We start from the raw sequence: 25,199 nt of genomic DNA, 5'->3' as shown, positions 1-25,199 counted from the left end.
CTATGCAGACCACTGGTGTATGTGGCTTTGTTTGTAGGTGTGTATCAAAAGTACACATACTAAATAAGAGAGGGTAAAGAAATGGCGAGGTTAGAGAACGTTGATTCCACGAAATGATTTGAATACATTTAGTAAAGGTTGTATACCAATTGAGTACCGTAAATTTAGCAATGTTGCATGCTGATAGTATAGACTGTAGCAACTCAGGTTTAAATAAAATTGAATTTCATTGTTGCTTCCCCCATTTTTTAACTTTTTAATTGATCTAGGATCAATTAATAACAAAATTCTACACCATATTTCGTAAAACTGCCTTTTGTGACACTCAAAGACGTATGGTTAAGTGTCTAATAAAAGAATTGAGCATAATCTTGTTATACTCAACCCACTTCTATACATTAAATACACACAAGTCATCTACAAACATGTAAATTGCAAATTCCCGTACAATGTATAGATATCTCGGCAACGTGACGTAACGAATCCCTCTTTCTTGACCGACTGGAAGTTTCCACAGTGGATGGATCCTTTGAATACTTAAATGTTAACAACTGACAGACGGTAAATCACAACGTACAAGTACAATGCGATCTGGCTGTGAGACATCACAATTTTACAACTTTATAAATGCACTTCGGGTCATCCGTTGTTTTTAGGAATATTTCTTACCTCTAGAGATACATTTCATTTGAATTGTCATTCGTATTTTACCAAGACATTCATAAATATGGAGCTTTCCGTGGCTGTTCGAGCAGTATTTGCATTCTTGTGCACAACAACGATCGCTTTTACGTCCTCGGAAGAAACGGTGAGTTAAACATTTTACAGTTTCTGTTCTTATTTCGTATCAATCTTTGCGTCCACGTTTCTGTGTTGCTTGTTAGATGTAATAATTTAAACAAAATGTCATGTAGACAATTCAACTACTGGGAATTATTTTTTACATGTTTTTTACTTGCTTGCTTGCTTGATTATAAATTTTCCCACAAAAAAAAGAGAAACTTGTTAGAACTTGATAACCTTTTTTTTTTACAATTTATAATGCAACATTCTGATTTTTAGTAGCTCATGCAGTTTTAATATGGCCACTAATAAAAAATTAAATGCATTTTTCGAACTCTTCTTCTATATAAATTCCTTCTTTCCAAAAGAATAATCTATCGCCAGCAGCCTACATAAAAGTGTGTTTTTGTTTTAAATTTGCATTGCAACTAATCAAAAAAATTGCATAACATAGTATGTTCTCTGTTTAGATATATTTAAAATTTTACATTGCCTTGATAAACTTTCTCTCATATTTTCAATTAATATCGCACCTTATCGCCTATGTATCTGGCTAAGTGTATTTATTTCCCATTCGTCGCTGATGTATGCAATAACACTAAAGCTGAAAACTACATTCGTATGTTTTTCTTTATGGTTAGGTACATAACTGTTGATATTTTCAAAATAAAATACAACATTTGATAAAGTTATTTTAAGACAGTTGAACAGTTATACTCTATTCATTTTAGAAACTGTAAAAGTTCCAAGGTAGATCTCACTAAATTTCATTAACTATGATCAAGACGCTATAAGTTCATTCATTTTAGAAACTGTAAAAGTTCCAAGGTAGATCTCACTAAATTTCATGAACTATGATCAAGACGCTATAAGTTTTAAATAGATATGTATAACTGCCTAGTAACATATTGATTTGACTACATTGGTACGCTAAGTATTTACAAAGTAAAGTATAGTTTAATCATACTCGAATAAAAAACAATCTTTAAACTTGATTAATTCAAGTATCCAACTTTTGCTTCTTATTTCAAGCGAAAAACATGTAATATTAATAATAATAATTGCAGTCCGCTTTCTATTACATAAAATTACTGCACTTCTTGTCCAAGTGGCGCCTTCGCCGTAACGCGTTTGCACTAGTCAAACTTAATTATTTTAATAATATATTGTATAATTGAAAAAATTTGTAAATTCTAGAAAATTCTTGATCATTTCATTACTTAATCTCTTTGTCACGTAGGTCTTAAATTATGTTTGAGCATTGATAGCAAAGGAAAATCATTGTCAATATATTTATATCATACTCAAAGTATCAACAAAGTTATTGCAATATTATAGGCGGGCCTGTAAAGTGAAAACGTTGTTTGTTATTAGAAATACATAAACTTCCATGTAGTAACTTTGGAAATATCTGTGCTGAAAGCTTAGACATAACAAATAACCCTTTCTGATAAAGTTTGTAATTAAAATTCGTCTTCTTTGTCCTTGTTTGTCAATCGACGTCATTTAACGAGACTGGGTATACTTTTGGTCTAGATTACTTAATTTTAAATCAGAAAAAACATATGTTTATAAAACTTGCTACTATAACTTACTAATATATTTCCCGATTAGTTTTATTTCTTTTTTTCTTAGTAAGCATTGGTTAATCTTTGAATGTAACCTTATTTTAACATTGTATAATTAAACTTAGCAATACTTGAATGGGTAAACTTCAATGGCTAAACTTAACTTGCTATAATATACCCGAAAATTGTTTTTTAGTTTAAACTAATATTATCTTTGTATATATGTTTATCTCGTTTGTTCAAAATTGTCCTTCTTGTTGCCTTAAAAGTACTTAGAAGTTACAAATATCGGTCTCCCAGACGTTTAAGTCTAATTCACAGGTATTAAGTTAATTTCTTAAACTATCACAAAAGTAGTTTTTAACTTGACAATAGAACCTTTAAGTACTATATTTTGTTATTCTTCTGTATGGGTACTATAATATAAACCTAGTTCCCGGCGACTTCGAATTATGACGTTTACAACAATTGCACCCTTAATTCGTTTGACTATTTCTTTAATGTAACGTTAATCAGTTTATAACATAGATATATCGATATCAAATATCGCTAGGTACTCTCACATGTATTATTTTTTTAGTTTATTTGCAATTTAAAGCATATTATTTATTTACACCGGCCAATATCTCATGTAAACCTATCGCATGCAATTAGTACATTCCATATCGTGCCGTATTTCAATGTCAACCAATAGTGTACTTGCACTAAGAAAGAAAGGTCTGAATTAATAAATACAACATATGGTTTTAGAACTCCTAATTTCTTTTCATATTCTCAATTCCATAAGACATTAAGTGTTTGCTGTGGTTGTTTTACACATTAACTAACGTCGTATACTTTTTTCATTGAAATAATTGATTTGTTTTATCAAGCTAAAAACACTGGCAGTATACATGAAAAACCATTATTTTTCACAAGTAGGCTTTTCTTAATTCCAATCGTCTTTCATTTATAATCCCTGACAACGCTGCGATAGCACCGCATACGATCTCTGCGTCAATAGTGTAAGAAATTTTCATTTTAATGGGAATTTAAGGATCTTTATTAGTACAAAAATCATTATGTTAAGTTAATTTCTCCAAACAAATGAAACGATACAACAAAAACTTTCATGGTTAAAATATACCGCTCTAAACATATTGCGACGATGTCCAAATTGCTATGTTAAATATAGCAAATAAAAATGATTTGTTACGTTTTCTTCGTTTACTGAATTTACTACTTGTATAAACAAAATACAGGCAAATGTCATATTGAACTTAATGATATGCTGATACGACTGTTTATATAAAAATCAATGTATACAAACATATTTTGTTCACAGTTTTTCGTTAATCTAAAAAAGTAAAAGCCTTCTTTAAGTTTCCATCGCTAACATAGCTTTGCAAACAATATATTTTATTTTGATCTTTGTTCCCTGAATGTATAATCAATACCTTTGCAAATATTTCTGGTGCAAATAAGAAAAAGAAAAACTTCCCAAAAAGTTTGAGTTTGAATTCTAGTTAAGGTTTAGTCAACCAACCTAACTCCCCCCCCCCCTAAAAAAAAATATATATATATATACATATATAACATTTATTATGGCAAATATTTACAGTCATTTCTGATTGTTTTTTACTAATTTCACCAAAATTTCATTTTAAAAATGATAATGGAATAATTGTATAACTGTAATGGACGAAGTTCTCTAACATCATGGCGTAGGTAGGAATGTTCTTGAATAGTCATTCAGATTATTAATCATTTTGATTTTGTTTTATCCAAAATTCTTAAATACATGATTATTTTATAAATGAATTTGCGAAAAATTAATAGTTCTTTACAAGCAATTACAATCAATAAACAGAACATTTTGACATATATTTGTGATGACTCTTCTTCTCATTAATAGACTGTTCATCGGAGAAGTTTACCTTCAACTACAGATGACACTCAAAGTAAGATATTTTACCCATTGACCTTGATTGCTTTGTATTGCCATTTCATCTAGATATAAAAGCAGGTAGTTAACCAATATAAAAGAGTTACGTTATTTCCAAGATAAATTTATGTTTTTATTTCTGTTTTTGTTTCTGTTTTATTGGCAGCATCTGTGTGAGATAAATTTTACAACTTAAATTGTTGACAATTGCTTTATAATAAAATTGTATCACCCCACCACCCCCCCCCCTAAACAATATAAGAAAAGAGAGAGAGGGAAAAAAGAAAGAGAAAAATATATGAATGCAAATGTGTTCTAACACAGGAAATGATATATTTACCAAATTTGATGTTAGGTGTTCATGTTACATTTCAAACAATTGTCTATAGTTACATCTTTCCTGCTGCGGTTTTAGGGATCCCCTAAAATCACAGAAAATTGTAAATTTCTCGGCAGGATTTTCTTTAACGGTCAAGTATCAGTTAACGGTGACACGTTTTAGTTACAAATTGAACACAAAGCATGCATATTATAGAATTTTTCAATATTTGTAATTCTTCATTACAGTGTCCCATTACTTCTTTTATCAACGTTCTGAATATCCAAAAGACTGCCGAGACGTTCAAAGTCAGTGTTCTACGTCCAACTCTAGCGGAGTATACATTATTAAGCCAGAGGGATTTGAAGAATCATTTGAGGTGTACTGCAGCAACGACGTTAGCGGAGGAGGCTGGACGGTACGTCTCAATGAAAATGTTCATGTCATAGTTTAAACGTGATTAAGCCTTATGTTAGCATATAGGTGTTATGACTTGAAAATATGTAGGGTTTACCAACAAGTCGCATCCTCAACTCAGTAACGTCGAGATTGGGGTATTATTTTCGGAAACGATCTTTGTTAATAGTTACATGACTGGACAAAATTAATTGTCCTTTCATATTTGTGTGCAATTAAGAGAATGTATTTAAGTGGTGATAGTATTCTCAATCTGTTTCTCTTCTGTTGTAGGTCATACAACGTCGCGACAGCGGTTCTGTGAATTTCAATAGGAGTTGGTCACAGTATAAAGATGGATTTGGTTTTCTCTCAACCGAGTTTTGGCTCGGCAATGAAAAGTTATCATATTTGACGAACCAAGCAGACTACGAACTTCGTGTGGACATAGAATTATCTAACGGAGCTTCTTTCTATACAATATACAGAGGTTTTCGTATCACTGATGAATGGGGGCAATATAAGGTTGCACATATTGGACCACTCGAAAGTAATGCACGTAAGTACAAAATGATCATAAAAAGTAAATGAAAAACGTTAATGTTAACACAATGAAAACTTTATTATTTAACAATTATATACATTTAAGTCGTTTTCTACAATCTGCATAATCTTCTCAACGTTACTTCTTCTTATTTAACCATTTTACTTTAAAATGATTGTATTTCATGGCAGAGGTAATTGCAATCATGCTTGTCAAAATTGGAAGTATTTTTTTGGTCTTACCAACTGACAGGTACATTGATCTCTACATGTCCTACGAACATGGTCTACGGAACATGTTCTTGCCAAGGAACATGTGAAGATCCAAACGGACAATCTGGTTGTAATAGTGACTGCTTGGGTACTGAGGGTTGCACCTGTCCAGCTGGTTTCTTAATGCAAGGGAGTGACTGTATCAATAAAAGTGAATGTGGGTGTTTCGTAACAGAGGCCAACCTGGTTGTACCGGTGAGTATTTTGCACCAGTATTTTCAATATCAAGTGACAATGCAAACGAAACAGAAATAAAACTTCAGTTAAGTAACGTTACGATAACGCAAAGTGTAAGCACCATCACCATTTGAAATATATGTCTTTTTATATTTTCATCAATTTAATTCTAGAATGGAGAAGCATCCGTTAACGATGACTGCACGCAAAAGTGTTCTTGTAACAATAACCAACTGACCTGTGCAGCCTACAGCTGTAGTACCAATGCTGTGTGTGATGTCGAGAATGAAGTACGACAGTGTTATTGTAATGCGGGATACGAAGGTGACGGTGAAACTTGTGAGCCCTTGTATACAGACTGTCAGGATGTGTATGACGCTAGACAAAGACAGGATGGCGTGTATACAATAATGCCTACTGGATGGCCTGGTCTACCATTCGACGTAAATTGTAAAATGGAAAACGGTGGAGGATGGACCGTAAGTCTTTGATTTGAAACAATAGAAACGTTTCAACTATGTTTCTATGATTGTTTTATGAATTATTCTATTGTTAACGGTAATGGAAGTACGCGTTTATGTTTACCATGGATTCAGTATATTAAAAACATTTCAGTAGATGTGAATGACGACAACCCTTAACATCACCCTCCTTCTAGGAAAAACAATATGTGACTCGATACAAGTTACAGGGACATGTGGTGTACGTCGCCAGGGTTAACTTAAAGAAACGGCAAAGGCAAGGATAGACGTTATTTGTATGTAAATTGCTAATATGCCTAGGTATTAATCTTTTGGATGACGGAACGTCAACAAGATAATGAAATTGTTAATTATATCATCAAAAATCGACGCGTATGTATAAGATATGTATAAGATATATATATATATATATATATATATATATATATATATATATATATATATATATATATATATATATATATATATATATATATATATATATAAATATATATATGCGTGTGTGTGTGTAGACGTGCGGTATTCTTAGATTGAGTTTGGCTGTTAGCATGCTTCAACGACTCCCACTATTATCTTTCTTTTAATATTCTTACTCGATATCCTTCCAGGTGTTTCAACGTCGTACTGATAGCTCTACGAACTTTTATCAAAACTGGACTGAGTACAGAGACGGTTTTGGTGACCACAGGAACTTATGGCTTGGAAATGAAAAGCTTCATTACTTGACGAATCAGAAGAACTACAAGCTTCGATTTGACATCACTACTTCTAGTGGATCGGCTAAATATGCTGAGTATACAGAATTTCAAATCGAATCTGAAAGCACCAAGTACACAATGAATAAACTGGGCACTCACAGTGGAACCACAGGTTTGTTCCATATTCGACATTTGCTTATTGCCCTGGATAATAGGTCATGTTTAAATTACTAGTATGTTCACAATAAACTTCATGAGAAAATGTTCGTAGCTGTTTCAATACATCTTGATGATAAATATTACCTACAAAATATGTTCTAAATACACAGAAACCTTAACAAAGATAATTTTTCAAGTTTAAAATCCATTTCTTGGATATATATGATAATGTCACGCATTAATTAGAACACAAAACAGATAGAAATAGTGAAGAAATAATACCACGTATATTCAAGTATCTTAATACCTTGCGATTGATGTGAAGAACCATCTTTACATTCGCTAGTGTTGGCGTTATAATGTTTATAAAACACAAAGATGGTTTTGTCTCGAACAAGATTTGAACCAGTGAACAATTGCAAAAATTATTGTCCCATCTGGATCTGTTACTTTCAATAAACAGTTCAAGGTTAGATATTAACGAATATCATTAACTATATCATCGAATCAGCTGAATACCGTTGGTATCATTTACAAAATATTGAAGTAGTCTGACTAGCCGATGATAAAAAACACATGATGAATGAGCAAGGATCAGTCTAAGAACAGTAAATATTTTGGAAAAGAAATAAATCTTCACAGAACAATTTAAAGACAAATTAAATACCAAGGGCTTGCAGGGAACACACACTACTAACATAATAATGTTTCTTATATGTTATGTGAAACAAATATACCAAGAAGGCCACACACCGTGTTTGAAGACAAAGACAACCCTAATCATAGACTGAAATTACAATGTGAAAATAATTTCTAAAAACTAGTTAATGAAAAGCCCAAAATTTTGTTCTCATTTAGATTCAAACACAATATTTACTAATTTTATCATAATATTTATTATCATTAGACAATATTTTCCTGTAGACAAAACTATTTTTTATATTAATAATCATTTAATTAAATCCAAGTCAATCGTCATCTCCTTTAAAAGTAAGCCTGATTAAAATAAAGAGCAAAACAAAATAAATCAGCACATGATTAATATATAATGATCACGGAATTACTCCATTATAAAAGAATTATGAATCACTATCAATGTGAATCCCCCGCCCCCTTCTTTCCTTCTTCAACTGTAAAACCTATTTTATGTCCCAACAAAAGTTTGCAATATATCAGGATACTTAAGGTATTGTTTAATGACCAAGTATTAACCACTGATGGTCCTCGCTGTTTTGCTTCGCAGGTTATTATTTCTATGTTAACAAAGGAAAACAATTCAGCACGCATGACCGAGACAATGACGCATGTGGCAACTTCGACTGTGCAGAGAAGCACAGAAGTGGCTGGTGGCACTCGAATCATTGGTGCTCTAATTGTTACAGTGATAATTGCTATTATTTCCAATACGGAAGCAGCTGTCATTCACTTTGTACTTATGAAAACCTCAACGGTGACTACAATGGAGGCAACGGAGAGAGGATCTTTTCTTACTATTATAATAACTGCAATCCCCAAACTGTTGAGATGAAAATTCGACCGATCTCTTGAGTTAATGACGGTTAGTCTATCATGTGGTTTCTATCGAATCCATGGTGGAAAATATGAGATGTAAAACGAACAGATATTTTTTTTCCGTTATCAGAAAGACAAATCAACTGGACGACACGAGCCTTTCGTAGTACCGATATATCATGTATCATCTTCGAGGATTGAAACCTCTCAAGAAAAATGTAATGAGGAGAGTATTTGTTCAAATGTGAGGCGCCGACTGCAAAAAAAAAAACATTCATTAATCTTCAGACACATTGTTGAATATTCCTTGAACTGCAATTATTACCTAAACTGATTGTGTTTCAACTGTAATAAATATGAATCAACGACATGATCATATAGGTGTATTTATTTGGTTTCTTGTGTTTATATCGCTGAAGTACAGTGGCGTAACCAGCGGGGGTGGGGGGGGGGGTTGGGGCAGGTGACGAGAACCCCCAATCAAATGTCTATCCCTGTCATTGCGTATGAATAAAATTACCTCAATAGCGCAACCCTTCCTTTAAGCTGCGTTTCACTACAAACATTTCCTTCTTTAAAAATTAGTTGTTTTTTTTTTGCAATACATTCCCCGTAATACAGATCTAGCGAAATATTGTAAAAGCACCATCAATTATTCTACTTTTGAAATTTTGCCTGATGACCTTGTCTTCCTAGCTTCATATTGCCAAGCAATGTCGTATTATAATATCCGTGGTCGTCGACCATATCATTATATCAGTCTCATCCTGTTTCTGTGTTTATGATATCAACTATTGTTTCACACATTCAGTTCCTGGACTTTGTGCCAAAGACAATTCGTAAAAGAATGGTAAAGAAAAAGTATTCCCAGCACTCAATATCCATTGAATAATGTGGAAGAGATTAATTTGAGATTAATTTTGATTGCACTGTACCATGATAACACAACAGTGTATATCAAAATATTACCATACCAGGCTTCTGGATTGTATTGGAAGGGTTTGTTAGCATCTCTATCTTTAACATTAAATATGGAAGTTAAAATTGCTTCTCCTTCAAAGGGTGTGAAGACTCGCGCAAAAAGAAACGTCTTATACCGGTAATCTGAAATAGTTTCGAATGAGGTGTACAGAAGTGTTAGACACCCCCATCGATCCCAGAAAATACACACACAGCTTGCTACCGTCGGTAATTAGACACTAGTGTACAGTCAGTACATACAGCTGCGGTCAATATCCACATCACAGTGTACAAAAGATACAGCGATGGACATCTCAGGTCCAGCTAAAGATAACAAGGTATCACGATTCATTACTGTTTGCATTTTGTAGCGACAAGAGAAAAATTTCACTTGCAAGCAACGGAAAGTTAACTTGTTAAAGATGGCGGCACGTTGTGCGGGGCGAGTCTTCAATGTGTTTACATTTCGTGTGCAGTATAGAATTTTTTATTCATAACCAAGGGGGGGGGGGTGGGGGATAGACGTCCAATTATTTAAAAATGTTTATGTATTCTATTATATCGATGCTTAAAACAATTAACGAACCATAAAATCAAAAGCGTGGGAGTGGATGGGGGTAAGTCGGATCACTGTAATGTAACCATGTTTTGGTGCGTTCTGCTTTTACGGAATCTTTAGCGAGCCGCAAGCTCTGTCTTAACCGACGTTATCATAGAAAAAAGACTAGAACTTGAAAAATTATAATTAATCAAACATATTGTGGTACTTTTGAAAATACCTCGATTATGTACAAAATAATTACCACATTATAATATAAAGTGAGACGAATACATAATGTTATCAAATCGCTATCTACTTCAAAAGAGACCGAATGTGAACGACTCAATGTCAATCCTCCGATATAAATGATGAACCAGGTCATCCAGACGGTAGAAGGATACAAGCACCTTTTTGTGTATGACAATCTTCTTAGAATTCCTGGCCTTCTGGCTTTAGACGACATATCGGAACATGTTCTTCGAGGAGGAGGGGGCAGGCGGGTGGGGCATCCAAATCTCCCATTGATAGTGCGGATAAAATGACTCTTTGTATATAGCCAGGAAGAATTACACCATGCACTTGACGGGTTAAACTGCCCCCCCCCCCCCATGCCCACTCAACCTAGGCCTAAGCAAGGTTTTATTAGCACAATTTTACGTATTTTGTAATAAAGGCTCAACATTTCGAGATTAAACGTCGAAACACTCCCTCCATCCCCCATTCCCCGATCCCCTCACCTCCTACTTCCTAAAAGATTCATACATTTGCCAAAAGACCTACATTTAATAACACACATGTAAAATTGACACTTGTATTACACATAAGTAGTTAAAATTATGCGACATATAGGCTCTCTTATCTCTACATGAATTTCTTCAAAGAGGAGAGGATATCCCTCTTCCAAGACTCAGCTCAGGACGGTCATCAGCCAGCATTATCGCCCAAACTCCCGAGAAAAATCATTTCTGGCCACGAGCCTTGTAGAACTATATGGGGGAAAATGATGATCGGATATCAAAGAAAATGATATTTCTAAACCTTCAAATTACCGAGCTTAGATTTTACATGTGTAGCGATTCTCCTAAACGTCCCAGTATGAGCTTTAAAATTACCAATTTGTTCCCGACAAACTGGGCAAGCAAGAACCTATTCGATCGGAAACCTGGATGGATAATTTTTCATATTCTCAATAACTATTTTTCAAACCGTTTCATGATTACATTATCAAGCGCAATATGAATCGACAGGCCTACCACTTTCTTAGCGATGTTCCTGGTTGTGAATGTGCTATAGTCTCGTAGATTTAATGGAAATAATTAGTTTGAATAAGCCGTATGTTTTCCATAATAAATTGTATCAGCAGCGGTTTGTAGAACGGAGTTAAAATAATATTGAAGTAATTCCACGAAATATCCTATACCGGTGCTGTGGTTCGATACCCAGCTGGGATATATGAACGTGGGGTTTCATCTAAGAGCAATATACGGTGTTTCCATCGGGAAAGACTTTATGATTGCAAATGTTAATTAAAATGTTTGAATTAGAAGCCACCCGACGTGTTAGCTGTAATCCATGGGACCTTACCGGCGTCTCCCACATTGCCGTCGTTAAAGCGTCGTTAAAAGAACTGATGATTATCTTTGTTATTATTTCGGAATATCCAATGTTATCCACCACAATATCCAATTAGAGCTGCCCTCTGTCACTTAATGCCCCAATAGTACACTAATGCCACCAGCTACGGTGTCTCTCAGAACAGTGGGAGTCATTGTCACGGTCATGCGTGGTGAAGTATGTGCATTACACTTTCAGAAAGTAAGTCTTGCTTAGAGGAATTAGAGATTCTTCATAGTGAACACGCTAAGATATAATAATACACAAGGCACTTAGATTTATGACAGGGATGCATAGGTTTATGAATTTAAATTTTCGAGTGTCCATTAGAAAATGTGTTATCCGCACGAAATGCATGTCTGTGTTGTTTGATTCGTCAAATATTATTAGTTTTAATTGCAAGATCTAGCAACATAATACATTGAGATCTCATATTCTTGGTGTAAGATGTTCCAATGGCTAATCAATATATTAACTTTATTAGGGAAATAAAACTATTTAAAAGCATGGTATGAGCTGACATGAGAATATATACTTTAGTTATGTCGCCGTTCCTCATATACTTGAACAATTTTTAATAGTCATGGACGTAATACCCCTCGACCCAATGGCCAACATAGTCGTTACAGAAAACTTCGAATGGTTTTTCAAGCCGTCTAGCTTGATAATGTATATTCCGCAGAGTTGGACGTAGAACTCTGACGTTGAAAATCTCAACAATCTTTAAATATTCAGAACTTTGCAAAAACAAATATGAATCACCTGTAAATAATCATCAATCAACCTAATCGTAGGCCAAAATGGTTTATTGTTATAATATATTTTAACCTACTGCATATTACGTTAGCTCCATAGCCTATCCCGTAACTGAAGACCTACGAAATAAACATGTTCATAAAAGAGACCTAATCATCACTTAAACTTATCAACCATGCTTCTTAGTTAATCTCAGCCCTCGGTAACCAATGAAGTTATATGTAAACAATATGTCTTAGCTATAATTCTCTTAACCTAGGGATAATGACTATGTTTTTTCTCGAGTATGTTCACAAACTGTCCTCATATGAAACTTTACTACTTTAGTTGTAATGTTACGTGTTGTCTATAGTCTACACACGACGTACTAAACTTTTTGACCTTTGACAGTCACACGCAGTACACGGTAGACATGTCAGATTTGCGTTATTTTTTTAGAATCAATGTTTAAGGCTATACTATAAAGCGGTTTGTCATATCCAATGGTGAATGAGAGTCATTTCTAGAAATGCAAACGTTGCCAAATTATGTTAAGTGAACCACGGTATCGTGAACCAAGTGTCTCAGCAAATCTCAATCCACCTTTCTTCGGAGGGCTATTAGGTCCAGACCCAGCCCTATACATAGCCCCGTACTCACATCAGGGTTGACCTTTCTTTTTCCGAGATGTCATGGCTGGGTCAGAGCATGCCCGGGTTCGTGGGAACGCATTTCCAGAGTCTTTTCAAATGATTCATCTAAAGCACAGATCAGTCACGAGTCTGCAGGCAACCGCAGTAAACAATGTCCACGTGACAAATATGCCTAAAGCTATCTATAACAAACAACCACTGTTTAGAGCCTGTTGTAAAATAAGTTCCTTGTTGATAATTCTGTCTACGTAATCGAGACTAAAATAACTATTATATTAATGGAAAAAAAAGGATATGTGTATGTTAGTGTATATACTGCTGCATGGACGATATCGTTAGCGTATTTAAGGGTCTCAAATCTCAAACAATGTCAGTGTCGGCAACAAAATGATTTTTTTTTCAGTGACACAAACATTGTATAGTTGTGAGGGTGACGGTTATGAATTTGTATTGTAATAGGCATGTGTATATGAAGAAAGGTTTTGATATCGGTAAACTTACAAGGTAAACCATATAAAGTAAAATTCTCTAATATGTTTAAGGACATCAATACACATCATGGGAGGCTTGGAATATATTGCATGTATTCAGTCGATTATTTATTCCATGATACAATTGCCAAAAAACCTTAAACATTAACCTTTAACCATTATCAGCCTGATTACGTCGTTGATGACGGATAGTCGATCATGTGATTTCTCTCTAAAACATAATGTGTCATAAGATAACCTCGGTATGAGAAAGAAAAATCAACTAGATGAAACAAGCTCTTGGTAGTAGCTAAAAAAATACATTAAATTATGTTTAATATTTGAAGATTAAAACCACTCAAGAAACCTATAATTAGAAGATTATTAGTTCAATTTCTAGTCGCAGATTGAAACAAAAAGCGGGATACGAGCCTCCTCCAGTCAAATGTCTCTTTCCAATCCCCCCCCCCCCCGTCTTACTAAAAATATGATATCGGTTGGCAAGAAAAAAGTTTGGACTACAATTACAAAATGCAATTTAAGGCTCTATTAAAACAGTTTGCGATGGACGTTATCCGTAATTGACGGGAATTGCGTCTCGTGTTAAATAGTATCCTATTATTTTGCTTTCTAGTATTGCTACGAGGCCCCATCTCCCTCCATTTATCACACAATGTAACCAACGAGATAACCGGCAACGATGATTGCGATAATATGTGTACGTTTATAACTTTATACCATCGTTGGACAAACAGTTTTGTAGTTGCTGAATGAAACCTCAGCCGAAACTGAGCGTCATATGCAAAGGTATTTATATCATGATTATAGTAACGCAAGAACATTGAGACAGCTTAAACTGTACTATTAAATTATAGTCCAAACAAAAATGATAACTTAAAACAAAACGATTGGAAGGACAAAAAATGAACCTAATTGTCAAAATCACATCACTGTACCATGTTTTATTTGTATACTAATTCTAATTTCGATTCGGCAAGTCATTATTAAAATAATACACCGATTCTAAAGAAATACATAGGATTTTGAAAACAAAGTGTTAGCGATGCATTTATGTACTGTAAACAATATGAGAACAGAGCACACAAGGTCTCCGAATATTTATAAGAAACCAGTTTTAACATAAAATATAATAGCATTCTCGTTATGCTCTAATAACGGTCAGACACCCATTTATCTAGATACCATAAAGATTTGTGTAGACGTCAACATCTACTAGTTAAAATACCACTGTTATTGTTCGGAAGTGTTGATTATCTTTACGCTTGAAATTCTGTCCGCTTATTATTAACTTCCCTAAAACAATATCTGTACAATGTAAGAAACGTAATAGTAAATCACGATTGAAAAGAAACACATTTTTGAGTTTCAATTCAGTAATATATTTGGAAAATATGGTTAGTTTCAAGGCTGTTAAGTAAAGATAGTTTACAATTGTTCAAATGTTACTTGGGGCACCAAATTTGACCAATGGGGAAGGATCTAAGGAACATGTTTAATTTGGTATATGTTAAATGATATTATTTCTATCATCTATAATATATTTTGTAGTAGAACTCAATGAACTTCCCCGCTTCGTCCCCGAAATGGTATGTAGGAAAACACTCTGCGCCTGCCCTCTCCCTATGCAGATCACTGGTGTATGTGATTCCGTTTGTAGGTGTGTATCAAAAGTACACATACTAAATAAGAGAGGGTCAAGAAACGGAGAGGGTAGAGAACGTTGATTCCACGAAGTGATTTGAATAATTTTAGTAAAGGTTGTATACCAATTGAGTACCTTATATTTAGCAGTACAAGCACGTTGCATGCTGATAGTATAGACCATGGCAACTCAAGTTTAAAAAAATGGAATTTCATCGTTGTTTCCTTACAGTTTTCAACTTTTCAATTGTTCTAGGATCAATTGAATAAAAAAAAAATCTACACCTATTTCGTGAGTTCAGCTTTCTGTGACACTTAACGTCGTTTGGTTAAGTGTCTTATACTAGAATATTATTGTTATACTCAACCCGCTTCTATACATTAAATACACACAAGTCATCTACAAACATGTAAATGGCAAATTCGCGTACAATGTATAGATATCTCGGCAACGTGACGTAACGAATCCCTCTTTCTTGACCGACTGGAAGTTTCCATTGTGGATGGATGCCTTTGAATCCTTATATGTTTACAACTGAAAGACGGTAAATACAACGTACAAGTACAATGCAATCTGGCTGTGAGACATCATAAGTTTACAACTTTATAAATGCACTTCGGGTCATCCATTGTTTTTAGGAATATTTCTTACCTCTAGAGATACAATTCATTTGAATTATCATTCGTATTTTACCAAGACATTCATAAATATGGAGCTTTCCGTGGCTGTTCGAGCAGTATTTGCATTCTTGTTCACAACAACCAGCGCCTTTACGTCCTCGGAAGAAACGGTGAGTTAAACATTTTACAGTTTCTGTTCTTAGTTCTTACCAATCTTTGCGTCCACGTTTCTGTGTTGCTTGTTAGATCTTATAATTTCAATGTAGAATATTCAACTACTGGGCATTTTTTTGACATGTTTCTTTCTTGCTTGCTTAATTATAAATTTTCCAACAAAAAAAGAAAAACTTGTTATAACTTGATCATCTGTTTTACAATTTATAATACAACATTTTGGTTTTTAGTAGCTCATGCAGTTTTAATGTGGCCACTGATAAAAAATTAAATGAATTTTTCGAAAAACAATTCTTCTTCTATATAAATTCCTTTTTTCCAAAAGAATAATCTATCTTCAGCAGCCTACAGAAAAGTGTTTTTGTTTTAAAATTTGCAATGCAACTTAGAAAAAAAATGCATAAAAAAATATATTTTCTGTTTAGTTATATTTCAAATGTTACATTGCCTTGGTAAACTTTCTCTCATATTTTCAATTAATATCGCACCTTATCGCCTATACATCTGGCTAAGTGTATTAATTTCCCATTCGTCGCTGATGTATGCAATAACATTAAAGCTGAAAACTACATTCGTATGTTTTTCTTTATAGTTAGGTACATAACTTTTACTTTTTTCAAAATAAAACACAACATTTGATAAAGTTATTTTAAGACAATTGAATAGTTATACTCTATTCATTTTGGAAACTGTAAAAGTTCCAAGGTAGATCTCACTAAATTTCATTAACTATGATCAAGACGCTATAAGTTTTAAATAGATATGTATAACTGCCTAGTAACAGATCGATTTGACTACATTGGTACGCTAAGTATTGACAAAGTAAAGGATAGGTTAATCATACTCGAGTGAAAAACAATCTTTAAATTTGATTAATTCAAGTATCAAACTTTTGCTTCTTATTTCAAGCGAAAAACATGTAATCGAATAATAATTGCAGTCCGCTTTCTATTACATAAAATTACTGCAATTCTTGTCCAAGTGGCGCCTTCGCCGTATGCGTTTGCACTAGTCAAACTTAATTATTTTAATAATATATTGTATAATTGAGAAAATTTGTAAATTCTTGAAAATTCTTGATCATATCATTACTTAATCTCTTTGTCACAAAGGTCTTAAATTATGTTTGAGCATTGATAGCAAAGGAAAATCATTGTCAATATATTTATATCATACTCAAAGTATCAACAAAGTTATTGCAATATTATAGGCGGGCCTGTAAAATGATAACGTTGTTTGTTATTAGATAAACATTGACTCTTATGTAGTAACTTGGGAAATATCTGTGCTGAAAGCTTAGGCATAACAAATTACCCTTTTTGATAAAGTTTGTAATTAAAATTCGTCTTCTTTGTCCTTGTTTGTCCATCAACGTCATTTAACGAGACTAGGTATACTTTCGGTCTAGATTACTTAATTTTGAATCAGAAAGAAAAGATGTTTAAAAACTTCCTATTTTAACTTACCACTATATTTCCCGATTAGTTTTATTTCATTTCTTCTGAGTAAGCATTGGTTAATCTTTGAATGTAACCTTGTTTTAAACTTGAATAATTGAACTTAGCAACTATCTTACATGCCATGCTTGCATTGGTAAACTTTAATGGCTATAATTCACTGGCAATACTATACTACAGTATATACCGTGTTAATTAATATACTATAGTATATACTGTGTTAACTTAGACAATTGTCAGAACTCTGAAGTTGTTGTTTGGTTTAAACAAATAATATACGTGTATAAATGTTTTCTCGTTTGTTACAATGTGTCCTTCTTGTTGTCTTAAAAGTACTTAGAAGTTCCAAATACCGGTCTCCCAGACGTTTAAGACTAATGCATAATTATTAAGTCAATTTCTAAAACTATCAAAAAAGTAGTTTTTAACTTGGCAATAAAACCCTTAAGTACGATATTTTGATATTCTTGTAATTTGAAAAGTATCTGCATGGGTACTTTACTATAAACAGAGCTCCAATTTCACCCTTAATTTGTTTGACTTTTTCTTTAATGTAACGTTAATCAGTTTGTAACACAGATATATCGATATTAAATATCGCTAGGTACTTTCACATGTAATATTTTTAGTTTATTTGCAATTTAAAGCATATTTTTTATTTACATCAGTTAATATCTCGTGTAAGCCTACCGCATGCATTTTGTACAATTCATACCGAGCCGTATTCCCATGTTCATCAATAGTGTACTTACACGGTGTAAGAAAGGTCTTAATTAATAAATACCATATATGGTTTATAGAACTCTTAATTTCTTTTCATATACTCAATTCGAAAATACATAAAGTATTTGCTGTGGTTGTTTTACACATTAACTCACGCCATATTACTTATTCATTGAAATAATTGATATGTTTTATCAAGCTATAAAGCACTGGCAAATATGTTATAAACGATATGCTCAAATTATCATTTAACTCAAAGTCACTTCGTTAGTATTCACAGATATAACTTCTTTCACAAGTAAACTTTTCTTAATTCTAATCGTCATTCACTACATTGACAATAATGTGATTGAGGTTGTATCAGGTTTTAAATATTTTGGATTAACCTTCAGCAGCTCGCTTACTTGGAATACCCACGTGAACAATATGGCATCAAAAGCTAACCAGAGATTATATTGTATTCGTAGGCTCGCCGGCTTTGGCTTAGATTTTGATAAGCAGCTTTGGCCTTTTCAGACAATGGTGTAGTCTTTCCTTGTGTACTGTGGCCCAGTTTGGTTATCATCCTGTTCTAAAGGACAATTAGACTACTTTATTAAATCCGTCAAGTTGTATTCTACCATGACGGATGATTTTATTGGTCGTTTAATTTGTCAGTGTGCTTCTTCTATAGTCGAGGATTCCGATCACCCTCTCTTTGATTTTTACATGAAACCACGTAGATTTTACACGATCCCACGTATGCGAACAGAACGGTTTAGGCGATCATTTTTACCTAGAAGTATTAAAACTTTGAATTGTATTATACATAGATAACTGTTTAACCTATTTTTGAGATGCCGTAGTCCATTTTATTAAATTGTCATTTTATGATGAATATCAATAAATTTGACTTTACTTTACTTATCATCCCTGACAACGCTACGATAGCACCGCATACGATATATGCGCCGATGGTGTAAGAAATTTTATTTTTTATGTCAATTTGAGGATCTTTGTCATTACAAAAATCATTGCTTTATTTCATTTCCTGCAAACAAATGAAACGATACAATTTTGATAACAAAAACTTTTATTGTAAAATATACCAGTCTAAACATATTGCGACGATGTCTAAATTGCTATGTTATATACAACAATCAAAGATTATTTGTCACGTTTTTATCTCATACTGAAGTTACTACTTATATAAATAAAATACAGGCAAATGTCATATCGAACTTAATGATGTAATGGGACGACTGTTTATATGAAAATTAATGTTTACAAACAAATTTTGTTCACACTTTTCGTTAATTTAAAAAAAGTAAAATTCGAATTTCTTCAGTCTTTATTAATTTTTCATCGCTTACATAGTTTGCAAAAAATATATTATATTTTTATTCTATGTTCCTTCTATGTATAGTCAATACCTTTGCAAATAATTCTAGTGCAAATAAGAAGAAGAAAAACTTCAGAAATATATTGAGTTTGAATTCTAGCTAAGGTTGAGTCAACCAACCCACCTCCCTCCCCCATATATATATATATATATATATATATATATATATATATATATATATATATATATATATATATATATATAAATGTTATTATGGCAAATATTTACAGTCATTTCTGATTGTTTTTAACTCATTTCACCAAGTTGGGTACACATTCAAAATTAAAATAAAATAATTGCATCACTGTAATGGATGAAGTTCTTTGACATCTTGGCATAGGTAAGAATGTTCGTGAATAACCAATCAGAATATTAATCATTTTGAATTTGTTTCATCCAAAATTCTTAATTTGCCTGTACATGTGTATTTTATAAATGAAAATGAGAAAAATTAATAGTTCCTTACAAGCAGTTACAACCAATTAACAGAACATTTTGACATATATTTTTAATGACTCTTCTTCTCATTAATAGACTGTTCATCGGAGAAGTTTACCTTCAACTACAGATGACACTCAAAGTAAGATATTTCACCCATTGACCTTAACTGCTTTGTTTTGTCGTTCCATCTAGATATTAACACACGTAGTTAACCAATATAAATGAGTTTCATTTTTTCCAAGTTAACTTCCTTTTTTATGTCTGGTTTTGTTTCTGTTTCATTGACAGTATCTGTGTGAGACAGTATTTAGTATCTCACTTTCGAAAAGATAACAACATTCAAACTTACACTTTTGACAACTGTTTTATAATATAAATCATATCGCCCCACCCCCCGAAAAATGTTACTGAAAAAAGAGAGAGGGAAAAAGAGAGAGAAAAATAGATGTATGTATTGTATTCTTACACAGGTAATGATATATGTACCAAATCTGATATAAGGTGTTAATGTTACTTCAAACAATCGGCCCCACCCACCCCCCCCCCGAAAAATAAAGAAAAAAGAGAAAGAAAAAAACAGAGGGAGGGGGAAATAAATTAATTCAACGTATTATAACACAAGAAATGATATATTTACCAAATTTGTTGTAAAGTGGTCATGTACCTTTTCAAACAATTATCTAGTTCCATCTTTGCTGATGCAGTTTTAGCAATCTGTTAAATCACAGAGAGTTGTCAATTTCTTAGCAGGATTTTCTTTAACGGTCAAGTATCAGTATACGGCGACACGATTTTGTTGTAAATTGAACACAAAGCATGCATAATATATCATTTTTCAATAATTTTATTTCTTTATTACAGTGGCTCATTTCTTCTTTTATCAACGTTCTGAATATCCAAAAGACTGCCGAGACGTTCAATGTCAATGTTCTACGTCCAACTCTAGCGGAGTATACATTATCAAGCCAGAGGGATTTGAAGAACCATTTGAGGTGTACTGCAACAACGACGTTGGTGGAGGAGGCTGGACGGTACGTCTAAATGGAAATGCTCATATCATAGTTTAAACGTGATAAGCTGTGTTATAAATAAAACGATAAAACGTGAAAGCCTTATGTTAGCAGGTAGGTGTTATGACTTGAAAATGTGCAGGGTCATCGGCAAGTTGCATCCTCCACTCAGTAACGTCGAGACTGGGCTGTTTTTTCGGAAACGATCTTTGTTAATAGTTACATGACTGGATAAATGTAATTGTCCGTTTCATATAAGTGTGATATTTAGAGAGTGTATTTGAGTGGTGATAGTATTCGCAATATGTTTTTCTTCTGTTACAGGCCATACAACGCCGCGATAGCGGTTCTGTGAACTTCAATAGGAGTTGGTCACAGTATAAAGATGGATTTGGTTTTCTCTCAACTGAGTTTTGGCTCGGCAATGAAAAGTTATCATATTTGACGAACCAAGCAGACTACGAGCTTCGTGTGGACATAGAATTATCTAATGGAGCTTCTTTCTATAAAACATACAGAGGTTTTCGTATAACTGATGAATGGGGGCAATATAAGGTTACCCATATTGGACCACTCGAAAGTAATGCAGGTAAGTAAAAAAAAAATAAAAAGCAAAGACAAAACGTTAATCCAAATAATACAATCATAATTATATTATTTAAAAAAATGTATACATCAAAGCCATATCCTACACTATGCATAATGTTTTTAATGTTGCTTCTTCTTATTTAACTATTTAACTTTAAACTTCAGAAATGATATATAATATAATATATCATATTTCATGGCAGAGGTATTTGCAATGATTCTTGTCAAAATTGAAAGCATTTTCTTGGTATTAACAACTGGCAGGTACATTGATCTCTACATGTCCTACGAACATGATCTACGAAACATGTACTTGCCAAGCAACATGTGAAGATCCCAACGGACAATCTGGTTGTGATAGTGACTGTTTGGGTACTGAGGGCTGCACCTGTCCAACTGGTTTCGTCATGCAAGGGAGTGACTGCATCAGTGCGAGTGAATGCGGGTGTTTCGTAGCAGAGGCCAACTTGGTTATACCAGTGAGTATTCGCATGACTAAGTTTAATACCAAGTGACAATGTAAACGGAACAGAAATAAACCTTAAGTTTATTAACGTTACAATAACACAAAATATAAGCACAATAGCCATTTGAAATATTAGTTTTTTAATATTTTCATCAATTTAATTCTAGAATGGAGAAACATCCGTTAACGAAGACTGCACACAAAAGTGTTCTTGTAACAATAACCGACTGACTTGTGACGACTACATATGTAGTACCGACGCTGTGTGTGATGTCAGGAATGAAATACGACAGTGCTATTGTAATGAAGGATACGAAGGTGACGGTGAAACTTGTGAATCCTTGTATTCAGACTGTCAGGATGTTCATGACGCTGGGCATGGCGATGGCGAATATACAATCATGCCTTCTGGGTGGACAGAGTCTCCATTCAATGTTCAATGCAAAATGCACGGCGACGAAGGATGGACCGTAAGTCATTTTAACGCTGTTCATTTATGCTTATGAGTAAATGCTCTCGATACATTCGCACTAGGTATATACATTAGACCATCAAACTACGTTAGACCAACATTCAACAATTTAGCATGACAGAAGGTTCCAAATATGACAATTCATATCTTAAAATACATTGAACATGTGAATACTAGTCAGTTATCAGTCAGACATCAATTTAAAGGACAATTCAGCATTACAAATTTATGATGAAATCTTTCAGACGATCTGTAGAGCTTTGCTTCTTAAGTATTGTTAAACCGTTTAGATTTCCTTTCGTTGATTTCAATGCCTCTTTCTATTGTTCCAAAGATAGGTTTTTCAACGTCGCACTGATGACGAAACTAGTTTTTATCAAAACTGGACTGCATACAAAGAAGGCTTTGGTAACAACAGAAACTTATGGCTTGGGAATGAGAAACTCTATTACCTGACGAATCAGAACCCTACCAAACTACGAGTTGATATTACTACTTCAGATGGGACGAGTTTATATTCTGAGTTTACAGAGTTTCAAATAGAGTCCGAGGACACCAAGTACAAAATGAATAAACTGGGAAGCAGGACCAGTCCCAGTGGATATGCAGGTTTGTTGTTAATATGTGTAATGTCTGCAATTCATATTCATTCACAGAATGATACATCAAACTTCAAATTACGTAAGGAATCTACTTTGAAAATGTGACAAATGGCATGTGAACGTTAAATATAAACATCGTTAGTTCCTGACATGCTGTAACACATTTTGTGTTGTTGCATAAAACCTCCCTTCCCTTTCCGGCTCCGACATACGTCCTCACTCTGGTTAAGTAAATAGGATGAAATCTTGCTTCATGTCCATTTCAGTAGTGTGAACGATAGAGACTACTATTATTTTATTACTCCCAACACGTGATGGGCTATAAATGATATACCTTTCATATTCCTCTATACTGGCTGCATACATATCAAGGAACGTGTTATTTTGTCTTGTGTCTATCTTTGTATTTTATTAATAAACTAAATAAACACAAAAGTGTTCATAAGTTGCATTTGATAATTAACTTTTGATTCTAATCAAGACGTTTATGTCATTAAGCTTTGTTTAGCATTATACACGTATCTATTGAGTAAGGTCAACATAAATATTACGAGTTTTGTTATCACAGTTAAAAACAAACACTCATACATTTAACAAACGCACACAAGCTCCTTGCCAAACATGTGACGTCGATCAGTTCCCGGCAATGTTTGAAGACATATGACTTATCCGATACGATTGCTAATATTTTATAGCTGCATTGCTCAATACAACAGTAATATGACTACCAAAGAAAACATGATGTGTACTCACGTGAAAAATGTAGTGTGAATATGCAATTTCTCAGAGCTACGGGAAACCAATAACCACCATTCTAATATAAGCCTGATTTCAACCTCTGTGAAACTCGGCATCTCCCACTAGGAAATGATTTATACAATATATATATATATATTTATGTAAGCAAAAATCCCTCCTGGGAAATGACCAGCTAACATACATATTTCACTAAGCTTCCGTTAGGATACAGGAAACTAAATGTTAATATTCCAGTTCTTAAAATGTGTCAAAACTAAAATAAAGGTATGAAAAGACACATTGTTTCTTAATATCTTTCAATTAGACCAGTGAGATGCCCCCACCCCCCACCCTCTTTGGTGAAAATTTAGTACGGTTTCTGATTCATAGAAAGGTCTGGAAAAGGAAAGCATTGCTTACATTATTTTTGTTTTGTTTACAAACTAACCACTGATGGATCGGTTCTTAATTCGCAGGTTATTATCTCTCTAGTAACAAAGGAAAGCATTTCAGCACATACGACGAAGACAATGACGCATGCGATAACTTCAACTGCGCAGAGAGGCACAGAAGTGGCTGGTGGCACTCGAATCGTTGGTGCTCTGATTGCCATTGGGAATATTGTCATTATTTCCAACACGGAGGCTGCAATATAGTTTGTACTGATGAAAACCTCAACGGGGACTACAATGGAGGCAACGGAGAGAGGATCTCTTCTTATAATAATAATTACTGCAACCCCCAAACTGTTGAGATGAAAATTCGACTATCCTCTTGAGTTGATGGCGGATAATCTATCAAGTGGTTTCTATCGAATAGATTGTGGAAAATATATTTCGTTATAAGAACAAAAAATCACTTGGACGACATGAGCCTTTTGTAGTATCGATATCTTATAAATAATCTTCGAGGGTTGAAACCTCTCAAGCAACTGTATTGAGGAAATAATTTGTTCATTAATCTTCAGACACATTGTTGCATATTCCTTTAACTGTAATTATTACCTAAACTAATTGGGCTTCAACTGTCATAAATATGAATAAACGAAATGGTCATA

General features: G+C 33.6%; 1 protein-coding gene across 2 annotated transcripts; it reads left to right on the top strand.

Annotated features, from left to right (window-relative positions):
- The first annotated feature begins 667 nt into the window (after positions 1-667).
- LOC139973648 (uncharacterized) lies at positions 668-25,199 on the top strand. Of its 2 annotated transcripts, none has more exons than XM_071980467.1 (8): positions 668-808; positions 4,246-4,291; positions 4,843-5,012; positions 5,285-5,549; positions 22,129-22,343; positions 22,498-22,800; positions 23,141-23,411; positions 24,619-25,199. In XM_071980467.1, exons 1-8 carry the CDS (start codon positions 728-730, stop codon positions 24,918-24,920), a joined length of 1,653 nt encoding a protein of 550 aa, XP_071836568.1. In that variant the 5' UTR covers positions 668-727; the 3' UTR covers positions 24,921-25,199. The 2 variants fall into 2 exon arrangements, with proteins under 2 accessions (XP_071836568.1, XP_071836569.1); XM_071980468.1 differs by lacking the exons at positions 22,129-22,343; positions 22,498-22,800; positions 23,141-23,411; positions 24,619-25,199 and adding exons at positions 5,787-6,001; positions 6,157-6,462; positions 7,074-7,335; positions 8,566-9,204 and having other exon boundaries at positions 684-808.

The sequence above is a fragment of the Apostichopus japonicus genome, chromosome 9, assembly GCF_037975245.1.
Source record: "Apostichopus japonicus isolate 1M-3 chromosome 9, ASM3797524v1, whole genome shotgun sequence".
NCBI classification, from domain to species: domain Eukaryota; kingdom Metazoa; phylum Echinodermata; class Holothuroidea; order Aspidochirotida; family Stichopodidae; genus Apostichopus; species Apostichopus japonicus.
This window is presented reverse-complemented; position numbering and strand designations above follow the sequence as displayed.